This window comes from Tasmannia lanceolata, unplaced genomic scaffold, assembly GCF_043159265.1.
Source record: "Tasmannia lanceolata isolate RefF3 unplaced genomic scaffold, GAP_Taslan_0.1 ptg000015l, whole genome shotgun sequence".
Taxonomy (NCBI): domain Eukaryota; kingdom Viridiplantae; phylum Streptophyta; class Magnoliopsida; order Canellales; family Winteraceae; genus Tasmannia; species Tasmannia lanceolata.
In genome coordinates, this window is record NW_027518692.1 from 28,918,674 (window position 1) to 28,945,271 (window position 26,598).

A 26,598-nucleotide genomic window follows, 5' to 3' on the forward strand; every position below is an offset into this window, starting at 1 on the left:
GGAGAACCCAACATTTTTAACACTATTATTTAGCTCGAACTTCATCCAAATTGTCACTATGTTATTCCAACAAACATACAAAAAATACATGTTTAAATAGCTATGCTGTAAAGGTAAGAGTGACAATTCACCAAGGTACAAGTTTCTCAGCACACACTTCAAAAGCAACCATCATTTTACTGCAAGGAGCCTCCAAAGATCAACAGGTTGCAAAATGTAAATCATTTGATATGGAAGCAAATAAACATAATGCTAATTATTTATCAACAACTGTATTCATAAACAATCAAATACTATGCTGCGCATTATGAGGGCACCTTGAACAACAAAAAGATTACATGATAAAATGTTACCTTGAACCATATGAAAAAGGATTTCATTCCCAAAGAACAAATATTGGAACAGCGACCAAGCAAAGCAATGTCAACAAGCATGATGTTAAAAGAATCAGTTTCCGTGTATGCCTACATCTTGTTCGAGGTATAGACTAAATGAGAAGAATAAAGCAAAAGTGAATGAAGACATTGAACTTTTCTAATGGAAAAAACAAGGACGTAATGCCCAGTTCCACGCTCCAACCTTCATCCCCAACCACACATATGCAAGCTCGACCATCTTACACATGACAAATGCCTCAGCATCCCAGGATACACAGAAAGATCATACGAATCTGCCATCTCACCACATTGATCAAACATAAACAAAAACGCTTTAACAGTCCATGCCATAAAATCCAAGCGTATGCGAGCTCAAACTACAATAGCACCAACCCAAGCTCTGAGGGTCTCAAGGCTTGTCTTATCCGATAATTATACAGATAATAATGAAGTTGGCCATCACCGGGCCCGAATTTCAGTTCCTTCAGAAACGACTCATTATGCATGATATCTAACGCATTGAAGACATCATAATCCTTCTGTTTAGCAACAATAAGTACATCATTCATCAATTGGAGCAAAGGCGTCTTGGTAGAGACATTATAGTACGAATAAGCAGCCTTCAAAATCGAGTAAGTATTGTTTCCAAGTATCGATGATGGAAGAGTATAGAAGCTGCAGAAGTCTGTGATCTCATGAGTCTCAGGGCTCTCAACCAAGTAACTATCAATAACATTCTCAATTGGAAGAAGCCAGTACTCCACATCATCGTCATCAAAATCCGGTGCTACAATAAATTGGCTCAAATAGTTCCGGAGCAACCGTGTAACAGCTGGAACGTCACGCAATTCCATTTTCCTAAAACCTGGAGTAACCGTAGATTCAGGCAACTTATAAAGCTTAATAGTTCTACTCATTGTCATCCGTGCCCCAAGCTTAGAAAACCCAACATCAATAAGCTTCTTTGGGTTCAGCGATCGATGCCAATATTGGCAAGTTGCAATTGGTGTCGGAAGAACCACTCCAGCCGTATAAGCTGCTTGCCACATATTCTCCAAGTGAACCCGCCTGGTTACCTCCTTAATCATGACGGGTGCAAGTCTTTTCGACCTAAGCCTCTTATGAACACATAGGAAATTGATTTCAGCCATCTTAACAACCTCATTACGGACACGGATCTTCGCTGGGACGCCCGTAATGAAAGCAACAAGCCTCTTGGACTCTTTGGCGCGTACACCAATGTGCCAGCTCCTAAAATACCCGGGTGGACGAAGAGCCCAACGTAAAAACTCCTTAGAGTAATTAAACCTGAACATGTTCTCATCATCCTCAACATAGTTATTGGTGAGGAGGTTATAGACCTCCAAACAGGTCTCCTCAGAGTCTATATCACATGTGGTCCATTCATATTGACTAGGGAGATTGTAGGGTTCCTCTTTGACGTCTGATAAAGGCATCGGGGTTTCAATTGGGCCCTCAGGCAAGCTTGTGTCCCCGAGATCCTTGAATTGCCCCACAGGTTGGGTCTCCCAGAATTTATGCTTCTTCCCAAGAGATTGAGATTCTTGAACCCTACGGGCAATGTTTTCAATCGAACCATCACCACCATCAGACGGTAAATTAACAGCGGCATCAGGGTTAGTGTTAGGGTTTGGGTTTTGCTCCTGAGAACCAGATAGGGAATTGGTACCATCCATTTCTTATGGAATCAAAAGGGTATCTTGCACCTGATCAGATCCAACAACTAAGATAACTTTCAAACAGAATGATACCAAAAAAAAAAAAAAAAAAAAGTGAAAGAAACAGGTGAATATCTATTACTGCATTAGATCAATGTGGAATACACACGAAAGTGGATATAAATGTAAGATTTAAAGACAAAAATCCGTTCGAAGACGAGCGAGTGTTTCTCGATAATATTACTAAATCAATTAACTAAATCTAAAAAATCCGTAATTTATGAAACCAAAATCCAGTTCTGATCAGAACAAAAAAACCCTAATTCAAAAGATCGAGCTCTAGAAGCTAAAAATCCAGCTTAGATCGACACCAAAACCACAAACGAGGGGAAGAATACAACAAGAAACACAGTAATCAAAGTAAAAAAAAAAAAAAAAACGACACGAGACCAAAGAGAAACAGGAGATCGAGAGATTACCTTGAAAATGAGAAAAGATAAAATAAACCCTATATTTTTCTACTGCTGGTGAAGCTTTTAGACTCCTAAATATCCTTTTGCAGTCCTGATGATAACAGCGTCAAGTGGCTCCACTGAATAGAAATTAGGGTTTGAGAGAACTAGGGTTTGGCGTGGGGCGGAGGAGCTGATCTAGGGTTCTGAAACCACAAGGAAAATGCTTTGAAATTTCCGAATCAGGGTTTGTTTTTGGAATGTGCCTTAGACGGCATTTTCATTACGGGCTGAGATTTCGAATTGTACTTCGTTTTCATGTAAATTACGTAAAATGCCACTCTTACCGTTGGCCACCGCCTATTTCGATTTCAGTGCTGCTAGGAAAACGCGGGGGTGTCACGGAACGTCCAATAGGCTCCGTATGATGAAGCACGATTGAAAATCAAGCAAGCCCAACATTTGCTTTGTTTTAACTTTTAAGTTAGTGGAATGATGAATTCGCGACCTCTTTTCCCGATTTCGCCGCCCTTCTCCTCCTCTTACTCTTGAGAACTTCACAACTCTCTCTCTCTCTTTAGAGAATGTAGTGTAGAGGAAAGTGCAGTGGAGGTGTCTTGTAGAAATTGGAAGAGAGAGAGTTACTGTCTTGAGAGAGAGAGAGAGAGGGAGATTTCTTGCTAATAAATGAAGAAATCTGAATGGAAATGGAAGAAAGGAAATCATGGTTGACTCCTGAAGATGTAAGAATATTTTTGAATTTATTTTAAGTACGTATTTGATTTCTGCGATAAGATAGGACAGCTTCAATGGATCCGAATTTGTTTTATTTACCCGTGCGAGTACATTACAAGAGTCCTCTCCACTATCAAGGGGAGTGAGAGTGATATTCTGCGTACCACCTTAGACCCCACAAGAGAGCCCTAGCATCTGCCTCATTAGAGTCACAAATCCCTATAGGTCTGAAGAAGGACATCAAGGATCAATTATTTGAGTTAAGGATCAAACCTCCAATCCCTGCTGTTGAGAAAATCAGCCGGGTAAAATAATCTAATCGCGCACAAATTAAACAGAAAGCAAAATAACACAAGCAAGCCACACAATGAACACCAAGATTTTACGTGGTTCGGCCGAGCCTACTCCATGGGTAAGAAACATGATCTTCCACTATGAGAAAAACAAAATACAATGATTAAAATGAATTAAACACAAACCCGCAACCCTTTCCTTGTTCTCTCACCCAAGACCATACAAGAGAGTAACCCAATAGAAAACCCAAGAAATAACCCCAAGAGAGAGCTCTAACAGGAACCCAAGAAAAAACCTAAAGAAGACACCCACTTTCTTCTTCTCCTTCTATCTCCCTCTTTCTTACTCTCTCTTCTCTCTCTCTCCAAGAGGTAGCCGAACACAGCTCTTGCTCTCTTGTTTTGCCGCAGCCCACAAGAGAACCGAATGTCTTTTTTATAGCCTTTATGTTTCCAAACACCTCAAGAAAACCAACTTCCTAAATTTGGCTTCTTGCCTTCCCACACCACCGTGGAAATAAGGCAACTTTCCCAACACCTGCAAAACCCGGTTTACCTCTGACACTGCCATCAAAGTTGAATTTCAACCATCCAATAGGGGGTCCAACGAAGGGTCAATTCGCTTTATCTGAACTCTATACGACCACTACTATAGGTAGTTTCCATTGATTTTATGGGATTTCCGAATGGCTTTCTAGCATAATAAAACCACCTTTAAAGGTGTTCATGACCTGAATCTTTGCAACCGCTTGTGAGAATACTTTTAATTCCTATAAAATTCCTCTGTTGCAAGTGAATACCCGCATTCATAATCCTCTGCCGAGCTTAAGATAGCTCTTGTTTTTTGGTTTTTTTTTATCAATGACAAATAAAAAATCTAGGAGAGAGAAAGACCAATGAAAACTTAGTTGTTGTGAGAGATGACAAATAAAAGTTTAATGGAAGGTAAAGATCCTTCATAGATTGGCTAATGTGAGATACGTTACATGCTTCCACGAAATGATTTCAAAATGACTCATTCGATATGTATGCGCCGGCCAAAAAAGTCGTCTTTATTTAATCATTTAGCATTTAGAGAAAATAAAAAAGAGATGAAATTTGAAAAAACAATAAAGATGGAAAAACTTATGGGCGAGCTGCAACATACCTCTCTCAACATATATATATATATATATATATATATATATATATATATATATATATATATATATATATATATATATAGAGAGAGAGAGAGAGAGAGAGAGGAAAAGGATTGTGAGCTTGAGCGTTAGAACCTTATGGTGAGCTTGAGCTCTCAAACCAATGAGGCCCACATTGTTAGGATGATCCAAAGCATTCACTAGAAAGGGCCTTACATAGATAGGGTGTGTACAAAAAATCAGCTCCATAGGATCATCCTAACCCATCCATTTATGGAGGTCAAAATGGACAGACCACAAATCTGCCCATTTTTGCCCTCCACTTTTGGAGGGGTTAGGATGATTCAATGGAGCTGATTTTTGGTACACACCCTATCTATGATAGGGCCTTGCAAATGAATGGTTTGGATCCTCACAGAAATTGTGAGACCCATGTGAATGGTGCACTCAAGCGCACCATTTGATTCCAACGCTCAAGCGCACGAACATATTCCTCATATATATATATATATATATATATATATGAGAAAACGGTTTCTACACACGTGTAGATAAGTTATCTACATACTAGCTTAAAATACAGTCGAGGCCCACATTGTTTGGGTGATCCAAACCATTCATTTGATTGGCCCTCACATAAATAGGGTGTCAACAAAAAATCAGCTCCATAGGATCATCCTAACCCTTCGAACCGTGGAGGCAAAAAATGGACAGATTTGTGAAGGTTTATACACGTCCATTTTACCTCCACAAATTGTAGGGTTGGGATGATCCTATGGAGCTGATTTTTTTATGGACACCCTATCTATGTGAGGGGCCAATCAAATGAATGGTTTCGATCACCCAAACAATATGCCCTCCATTGTATTTTAAGCTAGTGTGTAGATAACTTATCTACACATGTGTGTAGAAACCGTTCTCTCTCTCTCTCTCTCTCTCTCTCTATATATATATATATATATATATATATATATATATATATATATAGAGAGAGAGAGAGAGAGAGAGGGAACTGTTGGTGAGCTTAAGCTCACCAAACTTATGGTGAGCTAGCTTGCCCAATCACATGGGTCCCACATTTTGGGGAGTGATCCAAACCATTCATTTGCAAGGCCTTATCATAGATAGGGGGTGTACCAAAAATCAGCTCCATAGGATCATCCTAACCCCTCCATTTGTGGAGAACAAAAATGGGGCAGATTTGTGTCTGTCCATTTTTGTCCTCCACAAATGGAGGGGTTAGGATGATCCTATGGAGCTGATTTTTGGTACACCCCCCATCTATGTAAGGGACTTTCAAATGAATGGTTTGGATCATCCTAACAAAGTGGGCCCCCATGTGATTGGGCAAGCTAGCTCACCATAAGTTTGGTGAGCTTAAGCCCACCAACAGTTTCCTCATATATATATATATATATATATATATATATATATATATATATATATATATATGAGAAAAGTGTAGCTGCACATACGTGTAGCTAACTTAGCTACACCGACGGCTTAAAATACAGTGGGCCCCACATTGTTTGGGTGATGCAAACCATTCATTTGATGGGCCCTCACATAGATAGGGTGTGCCCAAAAAATCAGCTCCATAGGATCATCCCAACCCTACGATTTGGCTACACCCTATCAATGTGAGGTCCTATCAAATGAATGGTTTGGATCACCCAAATAATGTGGGCCCACTGTATTTTAAGCCGTCGGTGTAGCTAAGTTAGCTACACGTATGTGTAGCTTCACTTAACTATATATATATATATATATATATATATATATATATATATAAGGAATAAGAGTGTGCGGTCAAGGGCCTAAACACACGGGTCCCACACTTTTTGTAGTGATCAAAACCATTCATCTGCAAAGCCCCATCATAGATAGTGTGTGTACAAAAAATCAGCTCCATTGGATCATCCTAACCCCTCCAAAAGTGGAGGGCAAAAATGGGCAGATTTGTGGCAAACGGTGTCTGTCCATTTTACCATCCACTTTTGGATGGGTTAGGATGATCCTATGGAGCTGATTTTTTGTACACACCCTATCTATGATGGGGTCTTGCAAATGAATGCTTTGGGCCATCCTAACAATGTGGGCACACTCTTATTCTTCTCTCTCTCTATATATATATATATATATATATATTTATATATATATATATGAGGAAAATGATTGTGAGCTTGAAGCTCATATAGCTTATATGAGCTTGAGGGCCCAAACACATGGGTCCCACATTTTTTGTGGTGATCCAAACCATACATTTGCAAGGCCCCATCATAGATAGGGTGTGTACCAAAAATCAACTCCATTGGATCATTCTAACCCCTCCAAAAGCGGAGGGCAAATTTGTGGCAAACGTTGTTTGTCCATTTTGCCCTCCACTTTTGGATGGGTTAGGATGATCCTATGGAGCTGATTTTTTATACACATCTTATCTATGTAAGGGCTTTTCAAATGAATGCTTTGGATCATCCTAACAATATGGGCCCACATGTGTTTGGGCCCTCAAGCTCATATAAGCTATATGAGCTTCAAGCTCACAATCATTTTCATCTCTCTCTCTCTCTCTCTCTCTCTCTCTCTATATATATATATATATATATATATATATATATATGAGAAAACATTTCCTACACACTTGTGTAGGTAAGTTACCTACACACTAGCTTAAAATACAGTGGGGGCCCACATTGTTTGGGTGATCCAAACCATTCATTTGAATGGTCCTCACAGAGATAGGGTGTTCACAAAAAATCAGATCCATAGGATCATCCCAACCCTATGATTTGTGGAGGTAAAATGGACGTGTATAAACCTTCACAAATTAGTCCATTTTGCCTCCATAGTTTGAATGGTTGGGATGATCCTATGGATCTGATTTTTTGTGGACACCCTATCTATGTGAGGACCATTCAAATGAATGGTTTGGATCACCCAAACAGTGTGGGCCCCCACTGTATTTTAAGCTAGTGTGTAGGTAACTTACCTACACAAGTGTGTAGGAAATGTTTTCTCTCTCTCTCTCTCTCTCTCTATCTCTCTCTCTCTCTCTCTCTCTCTATATATATATATATATATATATATATATATATGAGGAAAGTGAAGCTACACCGCTAACTTAGCTACACCGCCGGCTTAAAATACAATGGGCCCACATTGTTATGGTGATCCAAACCATTCATTTGATTGGCCCTCACATAGATAGGGTGTCCACCAAAAATCAGCTCCATAGGATCATCCCAACCCTTCAAACTGTGGAGGCAAAAATGGACAAATTTGTGAAGGTTTTTACACGTTCATTTTTGCCTCCACAAATCGTAGGGTTGGGATGATCCTATGGAGCTGATTTTTGGTGGACATCCTATCTATGTGAGGGCCAATCAAATGAATTCTTTGGATCACCAAAACAATGTGGGCCCATTGTATTTTAAGCCGGCGGTGTAGCTAAGTTAGCTACACTGGCGGTGTAGCTTCACTTTCCTCTATATATATATATATATATATATATATATATATATATATATATATATATATATATATATAGAGAGAGAGAGAGAGAGAGAGAGAGATATTACATGTTGTAAGTTCGATAACCAGTCGACCCTAACTAGTTTGGGACAAAGGCTTAGCTGAGTTGAAGTTCGACAACCAATAAAACAATTAGGGGGCGGAGGTGGGAAAAATGGGAGTGAATTTTCATTCTTCTTTAGGTTATTATGTTTGTAATTAGAGGAATGCTTGACTGAAGGGACCCCGTTGGATCCAAGTCATCAAAGTGCATTTTTCTATCTATCTATTTATTAAGGGTTTGTTAACAGGGCACTCGTTAAGGTGCTTTGGAAAAGAAAATTCACAATCAATTTTCATATTGTTTGAGACTTCTACAAATGTTTTTTGCTTTTTCTATCAAAACATGTGTAAATTTTCTTTTCCAAAGCACCTTTTAACGAGCGCACTCGTTAACAAAACCCATTTATTAATCAATCTACCCAGAGGAAAGCTAAACTGAGGGGTGCCCTTGCAAATATTGGTTGAAAGGGCGTCCCGATTGGGTGCACGCCACCAACTGCATTTAATACATTTTGACTTTTTACATTTTTCACCGCTGTTATGCATTTGGGGGCTCCCACATTGGTTGAGACCTTAATCTCATGCAGTTAGTGACTTTTACACTGAAATTAAGGTCTTGAGATCAGATTCAGTGGAGAGTATTTGTTTACCATATTTCAGGAGTTTATTCAGAGTCAGGGAATTGTTCATCTCCAGCCACTATACACTAGCAAATTTAAAAAAAGGAAAAGAAAGGAATTATAAAATGAAGGGTGCCATTGCAAAAAAGGGTTGAAAGGGCGCCCCCATTGGTTGCAAATCACCAAAATGAATTAATTGGGATGAATAGTCAAAGAACATTAAATGCACTTTTGTGACTTACAACCAATGGGGGCGCCCTTTCATCCCTTTTTTGCAAGGGCGCACTTCATTTTAGAACTCCTCAAGAATAGATAAACATATTTTGCTCAATTATCAAAGGGAAATGATATCACCACTATCATATTTTGATGATCGAACTCCTCACATTTTTAAAAAGTACGGTATGGCCCACACCATAGGATGATCCAAACCATCAATTAGATGGGGCACAGTCTAAATAGGTTGTGCCCCAAAAATCATTTCCATAGGTTGATCCTAACCCTCCGATCCATAGAGGGTTAGGATCAACCCTCTATTATTCAAGCCCTCTACAGTTCGGAAGGTTAGGATCAACCAATGAAAATGATTTTTGGGGCACAACCTATCTAGGCTGTGGCCCATCTAATGGACCATTTGGATCATCCTATGGTGCGCTTTTTAATAAAGTGAGGAGTGTGATCATCAGAATATGTTGGCGGTGATATCATTTCCCTTGTGAAAACTTGGTATTGCTAATATCAGTAGCCTATACAAATGGTTAAAATGAAAAATAAAAACAGAGAAAGGGGAAGAAAAAAGAAAAAAACGAAGAGAAGAAGAAAAGTAAGAAAAATCAATTAAAAATTCATGTTAAAGAGCTTAGAAACTTTTTGGGCGTGACAAATCTATATGGCAATTTGGGTACGAATCTTTTCAAGTGGTGAGCTTTTCTTTCTTAGAAGCTCTATATAGTTTTGCCAAAGTTGCTTGGCACACTGGTAAAAGTCAGTCACGTGCCCAAATAGAAAAAAAAAGGAAAGCAGCTCTATAACAGGAAACTTTATTTCCTCAACATTTCTGCTCAGGCATCGTTGAAGGGGGCAGAATAAAACGCCATGTAATTAAAAAAGGGTATTTTGTTTGGGATGCGAAGGGGCAAAAGTATCAGTCAGATTCTTTTCTTCGAATTGGATTTCAGAAAATCTTTTACCCTCATGGCCTCTCCTCCTTCTCATCAAACCTATATTCCCTTTCCTTCACAGTCAGGTATGTATTTTTTTTTCCGTCTTTTTATATCTCAATCCGATTTAAACTGTATCAACTCTATTCCATTTAGTATTTCCTTGGTGGGTTTTTATTTTTGGATGTTTTTACATGTGGGTTTTTTCTTGATTGTGGGTTCTTGCTGTATTGGGTTCGGATGTTGGATTTTTAGGACTGTTTAGTTGTTTTTAGTGTGTTTTTTCCATTGTTATTGAACATAAAAGTTTCTGTTGTAATTTTGAAGATCTTGGATCTGGTTCTGATGCTGATTGGTTACTTATAATTGATTTTGGTCTGAAAGTGGATTTGATCACTGTATTATGTTTGATTTGAGATCATCAATTGATTGTTTTTGAGATCATCAATTGATTATTTGATTGCATGGTTGAATTTTATATTGTATGCAATGGTGGTGTTGGTTCTGTATGTGCATAATGATGATTTTGGGTTGTCTTTTTTTTTTTTTCCAATTATTTCTCTTCTTATTGTTACTTTCCCTTCTGCTTATCTTGCTATTTTTTACACTGGGTTTCTTTACTTGGATTCTTTTTTTTTATGCGTAAGCTGGGGTTGAGCGGGGACCCTATCGATTTATTTGATAAAGAGAAAGATGATACAATAAAAGCACAGAACCAACTCTAACTCGGATCATGCGAGAGAGGGAGAAACTAAAGCTTAGCACATATAAGCGACAAAGACTAAGCCTAAGAGCTCAAAATGCTCAGTACTTGTGAATTACATAATCAGCTAATTTGGAATGGGTCTGTTGGGCTCTTTGTGAGTGTTTTGGCCAAATTTTCTTTTGAACTTACTGCATTGATTCATTTGATTCCTGAAGTTCTGGAGTCTCTTCTTCACCTCTATCCTCATCAGATTGAATGGAGTCTGGATCCAGCTCATTTAGGATGCAGAAAGGATTTTTAGCCAAGGGGATGTTTGGCCCAGCGTTAGCAATTTCTCTTGCATTTTCCTGAGGGCTGTCTACTGTTTGCTTCCAATTGATGTTTGCTCCGAGAAGCCCCCCCCAAAAAAAACAATTAACTAGATTGGTTGCGACTTTCTTGCAAAGAAGGGACAGTTTTTGGGAGTCACTTTTAAATTAGAACTGGGAATTAACTTACAGACCTTTATGGTTAGTCCGGGTATGCAACGGCCTCGCATTTTGTTGCAATTTGTAGATTGCAGTTTATGAAAAAATTGCATCCAAAGTGCAAGTGGGTTGTGTATATAAACTGACCCTTAGGAAATTGAAATTTAGGTAGTAAAAGTGGGAGTTATTGCTTTTGTACACAAAAAAGACCTAGAGCAAAATAGGTACACATCTCCGTGTATGAAAGCTTGCAGAGTTGAACCTTATGCTTATTCTAGTTTAGCAAAACCAGTGAGGTAAAGAAATAAAAAACTTTGGGTTAGAAAGCTATCTAATAGGAAAATAATAGGCCCTAGTCCAGAAAATCATTTTTAAATTCTGAAACTAATCCAAAACTCTACACTATGGTTTTGGATTTTATTCTGATGGGAACTGCGTCAGTGACTTGCATCCACACTATTTTACACACTATTATATAAATGGTCTTTTCACATGCATATGGAAACCACACTCCTTATGTGGTTAAAATTCTTATGGTTCCAACCAATATTACTAGAGCTTGTTCTTTCTTTGTAGTTGAAGTGTTGAAAACCGGGAGATCTTCGATCTCTCAAAGTAGGAACAAACATGTTGTGCAACAAATGTTAGGAAGAGATGCAAGAATACAAGACATCTGATTAGGGGTGAAACTCTGGTCGGGTTCAACCCGAAAAAATCACGGGTTCGGGTTGAGGAAGTTGAACCCAAGTTGGGTTCGGGTTGAACTGACCCACATCAAAATCCAACGTTTTATTTTATTTTTTTACCATTTTTCCGTTTTGTTTTTTTTTAGAATATAAAAACCTAAAGGTGAAAGATATCACCATAACCGGTTCAACCCACCCAACCTGACCCGAATTGAGAAATCAGGTCGGGTTCAGGTTGAGATATTAATTTTTCGGGTTGGGTTGGGTTAGCCTTCATCAGGTTGAGAGTCAGGTCGAGCTCGGGTTCAGTTTAGAGTTTTGGGTTGGCTTCAACCCTACCCGAGTTGCACCCCTACACAACATGAAGTTTATGTGCTTCTGTTGCTTTCTTTCCCACTATATTGGAATTATTTTTTTATTAGGAATTTCTAATAACTATGATAACTCCGGTACTCCGGAAAGCACGTGTTACACCTTCGGGCATAATTCACATAATGCTTGTGTTACTTGCACAAGAAATACTAGTCTTTAGGGTATTCCATTTTTTACTTCTGAGAGATGTGTTGTTAAATGTGTGCATACTAATCGCCAGTAGAAGCTCATTGGGAAAATGCAACTATGCCCATATTTCAAGTAATACAAACCAAATTACCAATGCACCACAAATTACCATTTCTTTCCTAAGACCGGCACCCTTTTACATGCCCTTACCATTGCTGCATCTTTGCTCTCCTGTAGTTCCAGTTTTTTGCCTGCTTTATTTGTCTCTTTGTCAACCATTGTGTCTAATTATGTTCTTGTGGTTTTACTGTTGCTTGATACTTCTACAATGCATTATATTTTGTGGAAAAAATGAATTCTATGCTTTCATGTCTTAAATGAATAGTTTGGAGCAAATCCGATTCAATTATCACTATATTTTACACAATCTATCCCATGCCAAAATGAACAGGAGTAGTTTTGTAACTAGGGCGACACCCTTTTTTGACAAATTGTGATAGAAGATGATTTTTCTTCTTCTAGAGAAAGCATATTTCAAAATTACCATGCAAATGCTTTGCCATAAATAATAAACGACGTGACAAACTTTTCATGGATTATAATTCATTTGTGCATATGTGGCTTGAAAGAGACCAATGAAGGGCCATTGCACCCAAAAAAAAAAAGGAAAAAGAAAAGAGAGAGAGAGAGAAACCAATGCAGGGAAAACTGCAGATAAGCAATTACAAGTGTACATTTTAAGCAAACTTTTCATGGATTATAATTCATTTGTGCACATGTGGCTCGAAAGAGACCAATGCAGGGAAAACTGTAGATAAGCAATTACAAGTGTACATTTTAAGTTGTGTAAAGATCCATGTATAATACAACTCTTAGCCTTGCTCTCTAATCCAAGTCACAACTTCATGAACTTCTGTAAGCAAGTGTCCCTAGTTAAATCATAAATATGATATCCTCTTATTTCTTTGAACGATTTGTTTACAACTCATTGTACTGTTTCTTCTCTTCTGGAACACTTATTACTAATTGTACATAAATTGTATATTAATTTGTAATTTCCTTTCTCAGTTTTCTATTTTGTGTAGAGCGAAACTAAGCTTTGTTGATTTTAAGCCTACAGAAATCTGTCCATAGTAATTGTTTCTTATCCTGGTACCAATTTTGATTTTCATGTCTTCTTTGTAATTTACAGGTGGCAAACATCCAGACCATGATACCGAACTAGTTCCCATCCATATTGTCACCCATGCATCTCAACTCCCACCTGAGTTTCTAGAGCCCTCTGTTGATAGGCAGTTGGTCATTGGTTTTGATTGTGAGGGTGTTGACCTTTGTCGATATGGAACTCTCTGCATCATGCAGGTGTTTTTTTTTGCTTTTTTTTTTTAAGAAATTGGAGTTTGTTGTGTAAGAGAAACAAATCTGGATAATCTCACATTGTTTTTCTCTAGACCTGCGACTGCTGGTTTGAATTTTATTTTTCTGCTGAACTGTATGGAACAAGTCAAGCTCTTTGATATTTTGCTATCCAAACGTATGCACACATAGCCATGGATTTAAATTTCGGTTTCGGTTTTATTTTTTTCAAATTTCGGTCATTTTGGCCGAAATTTTTTCAATTTTGGTCAAAATGACCAATTTTTGGACAAAATCCAAGCCGAAATCTTAAATTATTAGATTTTGGACCCAACCGAAATTTCGAATTTCGGACCGAAATTTTGGATTTTCGCCGAAATTTAAAACAATGCACATAACATCATGAGTATTATTTTTCTCTAGACCTGCAACTGCTGGTCTAGATTTTATTTTTCTTCAGAACTTGCTCGATATCATATTTTGCTATCAAGCCAAATATATGTGCACATAAAATCGTGAGTCCTGACACAGCGACATGTATCTGATGCTCATAAAGCGGCAGCAAAAGAGGCATCTTTTAAAGGCTCATGTTTCGTGGAAATGTTAATGGCGTTAATGGAATTGTCTCTGTGCAACATGTTAGTAGTTTCAAGTTTTTTGTGCGGCCTTACTTCCTTGGACAAAAGAGAAACAGGAAAGGACATGAATACCACTATACCTTAATAGCTGATGAAAGTTTTTGGGGTTAAAAGACCCGAGGAACCTTACAGTTATCTTGTTGCTCTTGATTCCTCGTTTTTTGGTACAAATGATAAAATCAACTAAGGGACACTATTTGAGATGGGCCCAACCACTATGGTGGCTACACTACTTAAAAATCTTAGGTTAGGGTTTCATGGGAGCCTCAACTTTGAAAGGCAAGGTCTGAACTGAGATCAAGAGAAAAAAGGAAGACAAAGAGTACTAGAACAGGATCAGATCAATGCTCTGATAAAAGTTACAAGTTCAAAGGTAAGAGGAAGAAAGACAAAAAGAAAAGCGAACGAAGAGAAGGACGAAAGGTGAAGAGAAACTCCATGCGTCAAAATGTAAAATTTATGACCTTTTACTCATTAAACAACAACTATTGTTTGGCATTTAATCATGTGAGAATTCTCACAAAGTGATTTCTCTTAATGTTATTACTTGAAATGCCTTCTAGTCATTTTGTTTGTCAAGTTACTTAACAACCTTTTCATTCATTTTATGCCATCATTTTAAGAACTGTTCACCAGTACACCACATATTCATTCACATCTGATTTTGAATCGAAGAGTGGTTTGTGGTACTCAGAAATGTGATTCATTAGGTACTCAAGCTCTTAGGCCTTGTTTGGGTTGCAAGAATTTTGTAGAAAAGTTTGGAAAGGGAAAATATTTCTAAATTTTCCTACTTTTTTCACAAAAAATAGGATAACTTGAACCAACCCTATTCGTTTGTTACATAGAGGAGCCTTCAATCTATGATAATACATGTCTAAATAAACCATAATCTGATAATCATATCATTTCCCTCTAAATTGTGGGAAGTAAAAAAATCTCCATCAGAAATGCTTTTCTTGCAATCCAAACAGGGCCTTACTGTGAACTTGCTTCATCCAAATTTATTCAATACAGCTTATGCTGCTCATCAAATTGTGACTTCTTATCTTAATTCCTTATTTCATTCGCTTATGATTCTTGCAGCTTGCCTTTCCGGATGCTGTATACCTCGTTGATGCTATCCAGGGTGGGGAGATGCTTATGAAAGCCTGTAAGCCTGCACTTGAGTCTAGTTACATCACAAAAGTTATTCACGATTGCAAACGGGATAGTGAGGTCTCTAAGTGGTTTTAGTTACTTCCACATTTCTGCATGTTTGACTAAAATATGTTGGGATTTTATTTGACCATCCTTATACTTATTTCATACTATGTAGGCACTGTATTTTCAATTTGGCATCAAATTGCACAATGTCGTAGACACCCAGGTGAGCCTCAAGTGCTACTTTTGAAATTTTGGAAATGTTCTGTGTAATGTTCACCAAATAAGTTGTGGTCACAACCCTTGCTGTAAAAATGTTCTGATACAGAAAAAAAAAGATAGTCATGCAATGCTTTTCATGCGAGCTTGTAACTTTCTTTTTCTTAATGTACTTTAATTATTGGTTGTTACTTTTAGTTTCAACTTTTTGTTTACCTCTCTGTTATTTCATTTGTTTAATTTATTATGGCCAAACTCTTATTTTTGAAATTACTCACCCTGAAATTGAAAATTATAATCTGACTCAGAAGTTGCTGTAAGGAATGTGATAAATTGGAAATATGATGCTCTTTAATAGTCTGATAATTATAGTGTTGCCTAGTGTAGATTGCATATTCGCTGATAGAGGAGCAAGAAGGCAAGAGACGGACACCTGATGACTACATATCTTTTGTTGGCCTTCTTGCAGATCCACGCTACTGTGGTATTACTTCTGGACTGTGACTCCGTACACTGTGTTTTTCTGGACACTAAGCTCTTCTGTTTACTTTTCTGTAATGATTTGTAGGTGTTCCATCTCAGGTTTACAATTTTGGTTTCGAGTTCGGACCTAGCCAAAACCGAAATTTCTGCCGAAATTCGGTAAAAAAAGAAGTAAATTTCATTAATGTGCCAAAATTTTGGCCTGATTACTGAAATTTGGGTAATTTCGGCCAAATGTTGGAAAAAAAATTAAAAAATTAACATTTTCCCGTTCCAACTCTGGCCGAAATTTTGGATTTTGGTGTTTTCGGTTTCGGTCCCAACCGAAATCCGAAATTTCGGTATCGGTCCCAACTGAAATCTGAAATTTCGGTATTACGGCCGAAATTTAAAACCATGGTTCCATCTGCCATCCATGGTTGTTTGTTCAATGTGCTTCCATGATACTTTTTCGTGAACCCAAATAAGCATAATATGGTCTTGGACTAATTTCTATGAAAAATGATATGGGGACACCCTGGGAGGATGTCGGGGCCGGGATTTCTACTCCCTGCATGTAGGCCGGATTGCACAGGTGGTCTGGCGTCTGGCCCACATACCGGGCTCCCAGGGAGTGTCCATCCTAGCCCTGGCATCCTGTTGTTACTCCTCAAGTTCTGTTGACATTGTATGCACCATTTTCTACACATTACCTGAATTTACTTTGCTAATGTGAATGTAGGTGTATCATATCTTGAGAAGGAAGAAGTACGTGTCCTTCTAAGGCAGGTCAGTTCAACCTATTTGTAACCCACAGTTATATGATATCTGTTTGTGCTTCTTGATCTTTTGATAAAAGCGTAATACCTGATTGGATTTCCTTTCATTATGCAATTTTTAAAGTGTTAAATGCATATGGCTTTCATTATCCTATCTGCGCATGCCAGATTTCATGCCTGGATTTGCCCAAATGTTTAGGATGAGACTTTCTGCTGAAAGAGGAAATAATTTAACATGTATATTTATCTGGATTAGAAGCAAGCATAAGGAACTTATTTTGTTAATCTAATGTTTTTTGAGGATGACCATAGATGAATCTGTATAGGAGAAGTTGAGCATTGCTGGGTTTTTGCGCCATCTTCTATATTGTTGAACTGGAGGTGTAACTGACTTATGTAGGTCCTACGTCACAAATATCTCCAATATTTTCAAAGTATAGTGATTTTATCGTGACATTTTGATAAAACGACAAAATTCCGAAATAATCCCGAGAATTTAAAACTATAGCGATATTTTCATTTACCATGATAATATCACGATAATATGCTATGATTTGGCCGACACTTTGAATTTATTGCCGACACATGTGTCGTGTCGTGTCCGACACGACACCCGTGTCCACACATTTCGACACGACACCCGTGTCCACACATGTCGACACTCCTTTAGACACTTTTAAGTGTACTGCTAGAAGTGACAATAACTTTATATGTATGTATGTGTTTGAGAGTGACACTATTTTTATATTTTTAGGGGTTGCCATATTAGATACCTCATATCCTTGTCGAAACTCGGCACACGAATCCGTGTCCACAAATCATGATTATATGAACTTTCTATTTTAGGCGTGTCCCCGTTTCTAGAATTTGGGAGTTCGCCGTGTCCAACAGTCCATGTCCGTGTCCACAAATCATAGATAATATGACGATATTTTCACAGTACTTTTATGATATTTATTTTTTATTTTTTTCGTAATTTTTTATAATTTTGAACTAATTTTATTTTCATCATTTTCCCAATATAAACCCTTGAAAATAAAACAAATTTAATATATCCCGAGATTTTCCCTTGTCGAGAATGATATTTGTGAGTTGTGACTTAGTAGGTCAGCTTGTTGAGATGCATTTAATCCATTCTGAGATGAGGCACTTAGGATAGCGCATCTTCTTTTTTTTCATGTAGTTCTGTGGAGGTCCCTATTGATTAATGATCGAGCGTGAGCATCTCAACATGTTCAGTTCACAATTAGGTTTGAGTGTTCATGTGGGCTCTTACAGAGATTTTCAATGATTTATTTTTTTTGAAATGCTTGGCAAGTCAAGGGGATTTCGGTTGTCACTTATTTTTATTTCTTACGTAGACGATTCTTTCATACGCGCACTCTTTTTTTTTTTTTTCTCCGAATGGCAATGTAGAGGTCACTCCTTGTTATTATTTAATTAAGATTTATGTTATTGAAAAAAGAATTAATAGACAATACCATCTGATACTATGCCGTCCAGTCAAAAGCTGATGGAAGCCTCTCCAATACGTTTAGGCTTTGTTGTCGAGATGTCCACGTTAAAGGAAATGCTGTAGTGGTAGTTTGGAAATTCTGAAATTCCGGTTCCTGGCAATTGATACTAGAACATCATGTGAAGAAGATTGTACAGAGAAAATGACAGATGGGTTTCTAAAGAGGCAGGATCATCCCAAACAGATCAGAAGATCTGAGAGGCTTCAAAACAGCAAAGAGGCTCACCGTCGCTTGTCATATTCTCAAATAAACAGAGCCTTAATAACAGCTCTTGGCAGTTAATGCCTGCTCATGACAGCTCATGAGAGTGAATTCCAACTCATGACGGCTCATGACAGTTAATTCCAACCTGTGACAGCTCATGACGATTAATTCAGTCAGAGTAGTTAGATTCTGTTTTTTAAAGGGCGAGTATATAAAGCCCCTTTTGTCATTTTTCATTTCAATTTTTTCTGAGTTAAGTTTGAGTTTCTTGATTGTAAGAAGTTTGTGTTGAAGTGAAGTTTCTATCTTGTTCTTTTCCTTGTAAGAAGTGGAATTGCAGACGACGACTGTTTGTTGTCTTTTTTCCAAGTCTTTTCTCTTTGATTGAACCTTGTTTCATCCAAGTCTTTTGAGTAGTCTAGAGCATAGAAGCACGAAGCGGGTGTGGGGGCGGGGAAGCGTGGGGGTCTAGAAGGTTGGGAGCATCGTGGGATTGTTTATGTAATATTTTCTTTATACGTCTTTCAAAATTCAAGTACATTAGAAAATAGTAATTTCTAACCATATTCATATATATCTTTCAAAATAAGTACATCGAAAAGTAGTAATTTCTAGCCATCTTTATTTTCATACCCTCTTTCCTCGTACCTTCAGAAGACACCTTTGTGCTTGCTCCAATGAAGTAGCTTGAAGTGTTGGAGGAGTTTTATACAAGGAATTGATGTTGGTGGGACTGATGGAGCAATAGGAGCAGGTTGGGAGCACCATGGGTGTAGTTTCCGTCTCTTCAGGGTTGCTCTCCATGGAAGCTCCTTCCTAAGGAGTGCCGAATTGCGGTTCCGGGGCGGGAGCATCACACATGAGGGAAGATTCCTGCTTCTAAGGTCTAGTGCAAATCTACTTCGTTGAGGTTCTTGGTTTCCTACACCAGTGTGACCATTGTTTTTTAGATATCATAGGCTCCCATGATTCCTTTCCTGTGCATGGGAACAAGTCCCAAAGTCCCAATGAAGCAGCAGGGGAAATACAATGGGGCTAAGGACATTATAAAATTTTTGTGGCTCTCATTTATTAAGGGTCACTACGATGTGGACTGCTTGTATGTCTACAATTGTTTACTTTTTCTTTTTTTAAAAAAAAAAATAGCTAAAATTTTATCTGATAATCAGAAATTTACATTACAATTGTTTACTTTGACTTTAAAGTTGATATGCATCTATGTTAAATGATGATAATTAATCTGTTCATCTCTTGAGATATTTTTTACTGCTTTAACTGTATGTAATTGACCAAATGGGAAGTAGAGTTGGACGGCTAATACCCAAGGTTTGAAATTTTGGTTTCGGTTTCGATGGAAATTTCGGTGTAAGGCTGAAATTTTAAAAATTTCGGTATTTGGTTTTGGTCCTGCAGAAATCCGAAATTTAAAACCATGCTAATGCATAGAATAAGGATAAAATTTGTTTCTAAGTTACCCATTGTTGAGCATTTTGTATAAAAGATCCATGCGTAATGGTTGGCACTATTTCACTCAAAGTCTGGAGTTCGAATCTCGTGGCAGTTTTTAAATGGAGTGATCCTTATCTTGGTTGGAAGGTCCTTTGTGTGGGCAACCATGAGGTTGTGGGTTCAAGGTAGGTTATGGGTTCAAGGTAGGTTACCTACAAAAAAAATAAGATCTTACTCATAGACACTAAACAATCTGAAACTATTTTCAATGGTGCTCCTAGATTCAAATTTGGGAAGAAATCTGCCTATTGAACATTATGAAATCAAGTTGGCTACCTGTTACTACATAAAATCTAAACCTTCTCGTAGAAAATTCATATCCAGAGCTTGTTTGTGTGTATGATCTCATAAGTCACTTAGCTGATAGGATCTCATCAAACATTCTCATGGCCTGGGATTAGGAAATATTCTCCCAAAAAGAGTGGTATGCTTGATGTTGAATAATGAATTAGGGCAGTTTAGACATTACTTTTAGTAGTTAGGGGTATTGCAGTGGTACATTGTTGCCCTAGTTTGGGCCTATATATACATCATATTCATGAGGAGCTCCCTAGTGGAGACTCTCCATCCTTCACTCCTCTTCTTCTTCCTCTCTTCTTAGCCTAACTCCATTCCTAACATGGTATCAGAGCCAAAGGGCTGATCCTCAAAGAAGGAAAGAAGAAGAGTGAAGGATGGAGAGTCTCCACTAGGGAGCTACTAACAAGTAACTTTATACATGTAAACATAAAAGTAGCTCTTTATACGCAATCAGAAAAAACATGTAGCTTTTTTTAGTTTCAATGTAGTCATGTTTGCAGCTTCTTCCCCCCCCCCCCCCCCCCCCCTTTTGGATTCTTAATCAAAACAGGACAAAATACTGAGACCTTTGTTGTATTTTTTTATTGGATTATGCATATAATTTTTTGTTTTCCCCAGAATACATGTTGGTAACTTTTATTGAATTAATATGGCTGGTTATATTCTCAAGTACTATTGAATGAAAAATTTATCTGTGTGAAAGTTGCGAAAGGTTGATGAGCTTTATCTTTCATTTTCAGGATCCTGAATTTTGGACATACAGACCATTGTCTGAATTGATGGTCCGTGCGGCTGCAGATGATGTCCGCTTTCTCCTCTATATTTACCACAAAATGATGGAAAAGTTGAATCCACGATCCTTATGGCTTCTTGCAGTTCGGGGTTCACTCTATTGTCGGTGCTTCTGCATCAATGATAATGAGTTTGCGGATTGGCCGTCTATTCCTCCAATTCCAGGTCTTTATGTTTTTGAATTAGTATGGTAGCTTTACTTCTGGCAAATGACAAGCATTCAATGCCCCATATATATAAGATTTGCTATGCAATTTCACAGAAAGCAAAGCCATTTTGCGGCTCACTTTTGCAGGAGAGAACAGCCACACAGGATCACTTTTTAGCAGATTTTGTCTTATTCATTCAATTCACCTGAGGTGGCTGTTATCTCGTGCAAAAGTGAGCTGAGAAATGACTTTCTGCGAAATTGCCATGCAAAAGTGTGCGCTACTGATACTGGCACTACCAAATTTTGATAATTGCAGAAACTCTGCTTGTCTTTTGTTATTTAAACAGCTGCCAAAATTTATTGCAGTTTCCAAGAAGCTACCAGAAGCTCATTAAAAAATAAAAGACAAGCTGAGTTTGTGCTATAAACATATGGGAAGTGATATTTTCATCCCCTAAAATGGCCATCCACCCACTTAGTTTGTCCGTGTCAATGAATCGTCAGTTGGAGATCATTTGAAAAAAATAACACCTGTTGGAGCGGTATTTAATGGCCTCAAGAGGTAGTATTTCTCTTTATCGGTTCAAGATGATCTCTGAACAAAACCATCAACATCTTCTTTCTTCCCCTTCTTGCTTTTTAGCATTTCCTTTCTTCTTATTACCATTTACAGGATTTAAGTAACTTAACATTGGCGATCATGTAACTCAAAGCCATTTTGATAATTCTCCTCTATTGAATCGACTGTTACTTCTCTCTAGACTGGGCTTGAGGAAAGACGAGACAATTTTGATCAATAGTAAATATGACTGGACAAGAGGTACCTAAGAGGGATATCTTTCGCGATCTTGGTTCAATTCTACGTAAGGAAGGAGAGATTGAAGAGGATGTTAACCATAGAATAAGAGCAAGTTGGTTGAAGTGGAAGCTTGCCTTAGGAGTTCTGTGCGATCGTAAAATCCCTACCAAGTTGAAGGGAAAGTTTTATAAAACAGCTATGAGGCCAGCCATGCTGTTCGGCTCAGAATGTTGGGCCACCAAGAAGCAGCATGTGCATAAGATGAGTGTAGCGGAGATGCAAATGCTTAGATGGATGTGTGGCCACACAAGGTTAGATAGAATTAAAAATGAAGACATTCGTAAAAAGGTGGTGGTGGCACCAATTGAGGAGAAGATGAGAGAGCACCGCTTAAGATGGTTTGGACATATCCAACGTAGGCCTTTGGATGCTCCGGTGAGAAGAGGCGACTCGTGCCAAATTGATGGAGTAAAGAGAGGTAGGGGCAGACAGAAAACAACTTGGGTAGAATCAGTGAAGAAAGACTTGATAGCTAGGAACATAACAGAGAACATGACCTTGGATAGCATAGAATGGAAGAAAATGATCAACGTAGAAGAACCCAACTAGAGCCAGGATTAGAGCGGGGTAGATTCCTTTCACCTTCATGAAATTTTTCTAAAGGATTCATTTAGCCGACCCCAACTAGTTTGGGACAAAGGCTTTGTTGAGTTGAGTTGAGCTTATGGCACGCAAAGGAGGGCTTAAGAGATTAAATACTTGAAACTAACTTCAAATCCTAAATAAGCTTAATTAAAAGGATTTCAAGCTTAATATTGAATCATGTTTTATTCAGTAATTCCAATTGGGGTTTGAAATGTAAACCAGGGGATTTTAACAACTGTTCTGTTGACGTCCTAGGTGAAACCCTAAAAGCAAAACTAAAAACTATAGCTTGAGGTCAGATTCCAACCTGTATTAAAGAAGTATGAATATTACTATTGAACTTGGCTACATCCTGGCAGATAACCTGATTGCTGAAGGTACTGTTCCCGAGGAGGAGATTCTATCTGTTCTAAATGTTCCTTCCGGCAAAATGGGACGAGTTATTGGAAAAAGAGGGGCCTCTATCTTGTCAATCAAAGAATCTTGCAAGTATGTTTACATTTCTCTGTGTGTGTGTGTGTGTATTTATATCGATATATTATAATATAAATACACTGTGGGCGATGACTGTTATATTTGTTTGCTTGTTCATTATAAACTGAGCACTTTTGTATGTATATGCAGTGCAGAAATTCTCATTGGAGGTGCTAAAGGACCACCAGACAAGGTTAGTTTCATCTACTTTTGAACCAGACTAAACTATTGACATTTTTTATTTGCTTTTGACACCAGACTATACATTCATCAATCTCCTTAGATATCTGAAATTTCAGAAATTGTACGAGATGCTTTTCGGACTCGAAGATGCCCTAACTATTATATATAATATTTACTTATTTAGGGTATAGACTAGTTGTTACATTATTTTGGAGCATTGGTCTTTGATAAAATAACAGCACATATAGGGACTTTGGAGCTTGCACAAGAAGCGGTATTTATGCTCAAATGCTTCCCTCGCAGTGCCTTCGAATTGAGTCTAAAAGGAGTAGACAACCAGAATAATTATCATATTTTTCTGGAGAATCTTATATCCAGTTTCCTATGCAGTCATCCCAAAGTTCCTGATAAATTATGGGCATGTCATCTCTTTGTTTAGTCCTGTTATAAAAGATATCTTATGATAAGTCTATCTATTATAAGAATTACAAGTATATAACAAGTGCAAGGAATGTAGAACTGTGTACGCATTCATTTTTCTGCATGAAATATACATATGATAATCCACTTTATTATTCTTGATCTAGAGGAAAATTTCAGGATCTTATTCGATCACCCACATATTATGGTTCGAAACCCCTCTTGGTTTCAGAATGCATATGTAGGGTTTTCAGAATGCATATGTAGGCATGGAAGTTGTAGAAGTGTCCTTATTCCCATCTCGTGGACTTTATCATGTACTCCATATAGGTTAATTTTGTGTGATCACATTATGTCCATTGATCCCGACTGTCCATTCTTCTATCTTGGATTTTTCTAAATAGTTTGATCAATAGATTGGTTTTGGATAGTCAGCAGAAGTTAATGTCCATGGATCAAATAGTTAGGATCATTTGTCTGTGTAAAATTTTGACTTATTGCCCATTCAAGACGTGGCCCGTCGTTTGGATCTCTGATGGGCATGCTCACGCCATAGGATGGCAAAGGTGGCTACCTAAGTTTAGAGCACATCTTTTCTCTGATGGTTATGCACTTATGCTCACCCATAGGATGGCAAATGTGGCTACTTAAATTTAGAATACATCTTTTTTCTTGGAACACTGTACCATACTCATAAGGGCATGTTTGGCAACCATGAAAAAAATATTCCATGGAATATTAGTGGGACCAGACCAGTTGTCAAAGATGGTTGGAGAGGGAGACACTTGAGAGGAGAGGAGTGAGGGGGGCATGAAAAAAACCCTGGAAAAGCAGGCCAAAAAAAAAAAAAAAACTGAATTTGAATTAACATATTTTATTCACTGTTATTTATGGATCTCTCATCCTCTCCCCATCGTTCTCAGCTCCTCTTTCAAAATTTGGCCCACGACTATTCCATGGAATAATTTTTCATTGTTTTCAAGCATGTCCTGTGTGATGCATAGTCTACAAATATGTTCATTATACTGTTTGTGCTTGCAGAACTTAAAAGGTATGTTCTGTATTACACTTGAAGAAGTGTGTTATTTGTACACATACAGACGATGTACATGCACCAATGGTGACATAGCTATTTTTAAAGCTCTCATCCTGGCCTAAATAAGGTCTATTTCGCATTTTAAGACTGATTTGAGTTTTGGGTTTTGCATGAAAAACCCATTTCCAAAAGAAGAAAAAAGACTGAATTTATCATACCAATATTGCCTATCCCCAACATCATTCAAATTCTAACGTGCATAGAATTGTACAGGTATTCATTATAGGACCCGTGAAGCAAGTGAGGAAAGCAGAAGCCATTCTTAGAGGGAGGATGTTGGAAGTGTAGAACACCCTTCTGTTGTGATGCTCCTCTTCATCCTTTGAACTATGGTTTTCAGACATGTTTGGTTTCCCTAGACAATATATAAGCTTGCTTTCAAATATGAAAAATGCGCCTCTTCGTGGCTTTTGTATTATATGATCTGCATTTCAGCTAGCTGTGTTCGTTGGTATTCCTGACCTCTAGCTTATCCTTGTATTACAATGGACCTTGGCTCCAATTAGAAGGGTGCTAAGCATGGATCAGGAGGAATGGGCTCTTTTGTTTCCTGAGACTTTCCAGCTTTCTTGCAGAATATCACCAATTTAGCGTTCTCTGATACTTATTCAATGAGTGGATCCAAACAATTCATTTGTTGGGCCCAAAAATACACTAGGGCCCACATTGTTTGGGCGATCCAAACCATTCTTTTGTTGGGCCTTGACGTAGATAGTGTTTGCCCAGAAAATCTTCTTCATTGGATGATCCTAACCCTCTGATCCGTGGGGGTTTCTATATTGTGTTGTTCATTTGAAGGAGTGGATAGAGCACGGAAAGAGTGAGAAATCCCTAACCTTGTTTGGATTGCAAGAAAAACATTTCTGAGGGAAAACTTTTTCTTTCCATAATTAAGAAGAAAATAACATAGATATGGCTTATTTAGAGAGATGTCATCATGAATTAAATGTCCCTCTAAAAGAAATTGAAAGAGTTGGTTCAAGCATCTTCGTGTGAAAAAAATGTAGAAAGTTGGTTGCAATCCTCGTACAACTTGGATTTGTGCGACTACCCCTCTGGGGCATAACTTGGTACTAATTATGAGTGTAACTTTGTGTGGAAAGTAGGCACTTTAGCTCTTTTGTTGTTATATTGACACTCACTCTAGATCTTTGTTTTGATAATGGGATTCATCATTTCACTCTACTTCATCTTAGAGTTTTTGACAACCAAACAATATTAATTTCACTCCACTTCACTTCCATTCCAATCCACCACAGTTCACTTTCTGGGTAGGAAAGCAACTAAATTGAGCCTAAGGCTCCATTCGCTTGCCATCTGCAGGTCAGAATCCCTCGGAAATGATGTGACAACAAGGAAACCGTAGGAGAAAGAAAAAGAAAGGAAAGGAAAAGAAAAATAAAGGAAGGACACCACCTTAAATCGATTTTTTTAGTCTCCATCATTTAACTCCCCTGGTTTTGGTAGAGCAATACGGATCATATAATCCACTGGGTCGGATAGATTTTACCCATTCTCTG

General features: G+C 37.9%; 1 protein-coding gene and 1 pseudogene across 2 annotated transcripts; one reads left to right on the forward strand and one right to left on the reverse strand.

The window, feature by feature from the left end:
* Positions 1-233: 233 nt before the first annotated feature.
* On the reverse strand, positions 234-2,773 carry LOC143846658 (glycylpeptide N-tetradecanoyltransferase 1 pseudogene; annotated as a pseudogene). Its single transcript, XR_013234808.1, has 2 exons — positions 2,536-2,773; positions 234-2,104 (listed from the first exon to the last, which is right to left on the reverse strand). The product of XR_013234808.1 is annotated as a glycylpeptide N-tetradecanoyltransferase 1 pseudogene (transcript).
* A 7,066-nt stretch (positions 2,774-9,839) lies between these two features.
* On the forward strand, positions 9,840-25,634 carry LOC143846117 (3'-5' exonuclease domain-containing protein / K homology domain-containing protein / KH domain-containing protein). Its single transcript, XM_077354534.1, has 10 exons — positions 9,840-10,117; positions 13,584-13,753; positions 15,472-15,603; positions 15,704-15,754; positions 16,135-16,231; positions 16,952-16,998; positions 21,259-21,475; positions 23,265-23,394; positions 23,530-23,572; positions 25,292-25,634. The coding sequence occupies exons 1-10, from the start codon at positions 9,997-9,999 to the stop codon at positions 25,364-25,366; spliced, it is 1,083 nt and encodes a 360-aa protein (XP_077210649.1). The 5' UTR covers positions 9,840-9,996; the 3' UTR covers positions 25,367-25,634.
* Positions 25,635-26,598: the final 964 nt, after the last annotated feature.

What these genes read in the sequence shown, in the direction of transcription:
- LOC143846117 (XM_077354534.1), top strand. Translation starts at nt 9,997, where the DNA reads ATGCGAAGGGGCAAAAGTATCAGTCAGATTCTTTTCTTCGAATTGGAT. An exon ending in ACAATGTCGTAGACACCCAG is followed by an intron (nt 15,755 to 16,134) that starts GTGAGCCTCAAG and finishes TGCCTAGTGTAG; the next exon opens with ATTGCATATTCGCTGATAGA. An exon ending in TCAATCAAAGAATCTTGCAA is followed by an intron (nt 23,395 to 23,529) that starts GTATGTTTACAT and finishes ATGTATATGCAG; the next exon opens with TGCAGAAATTCTCATTGGAG.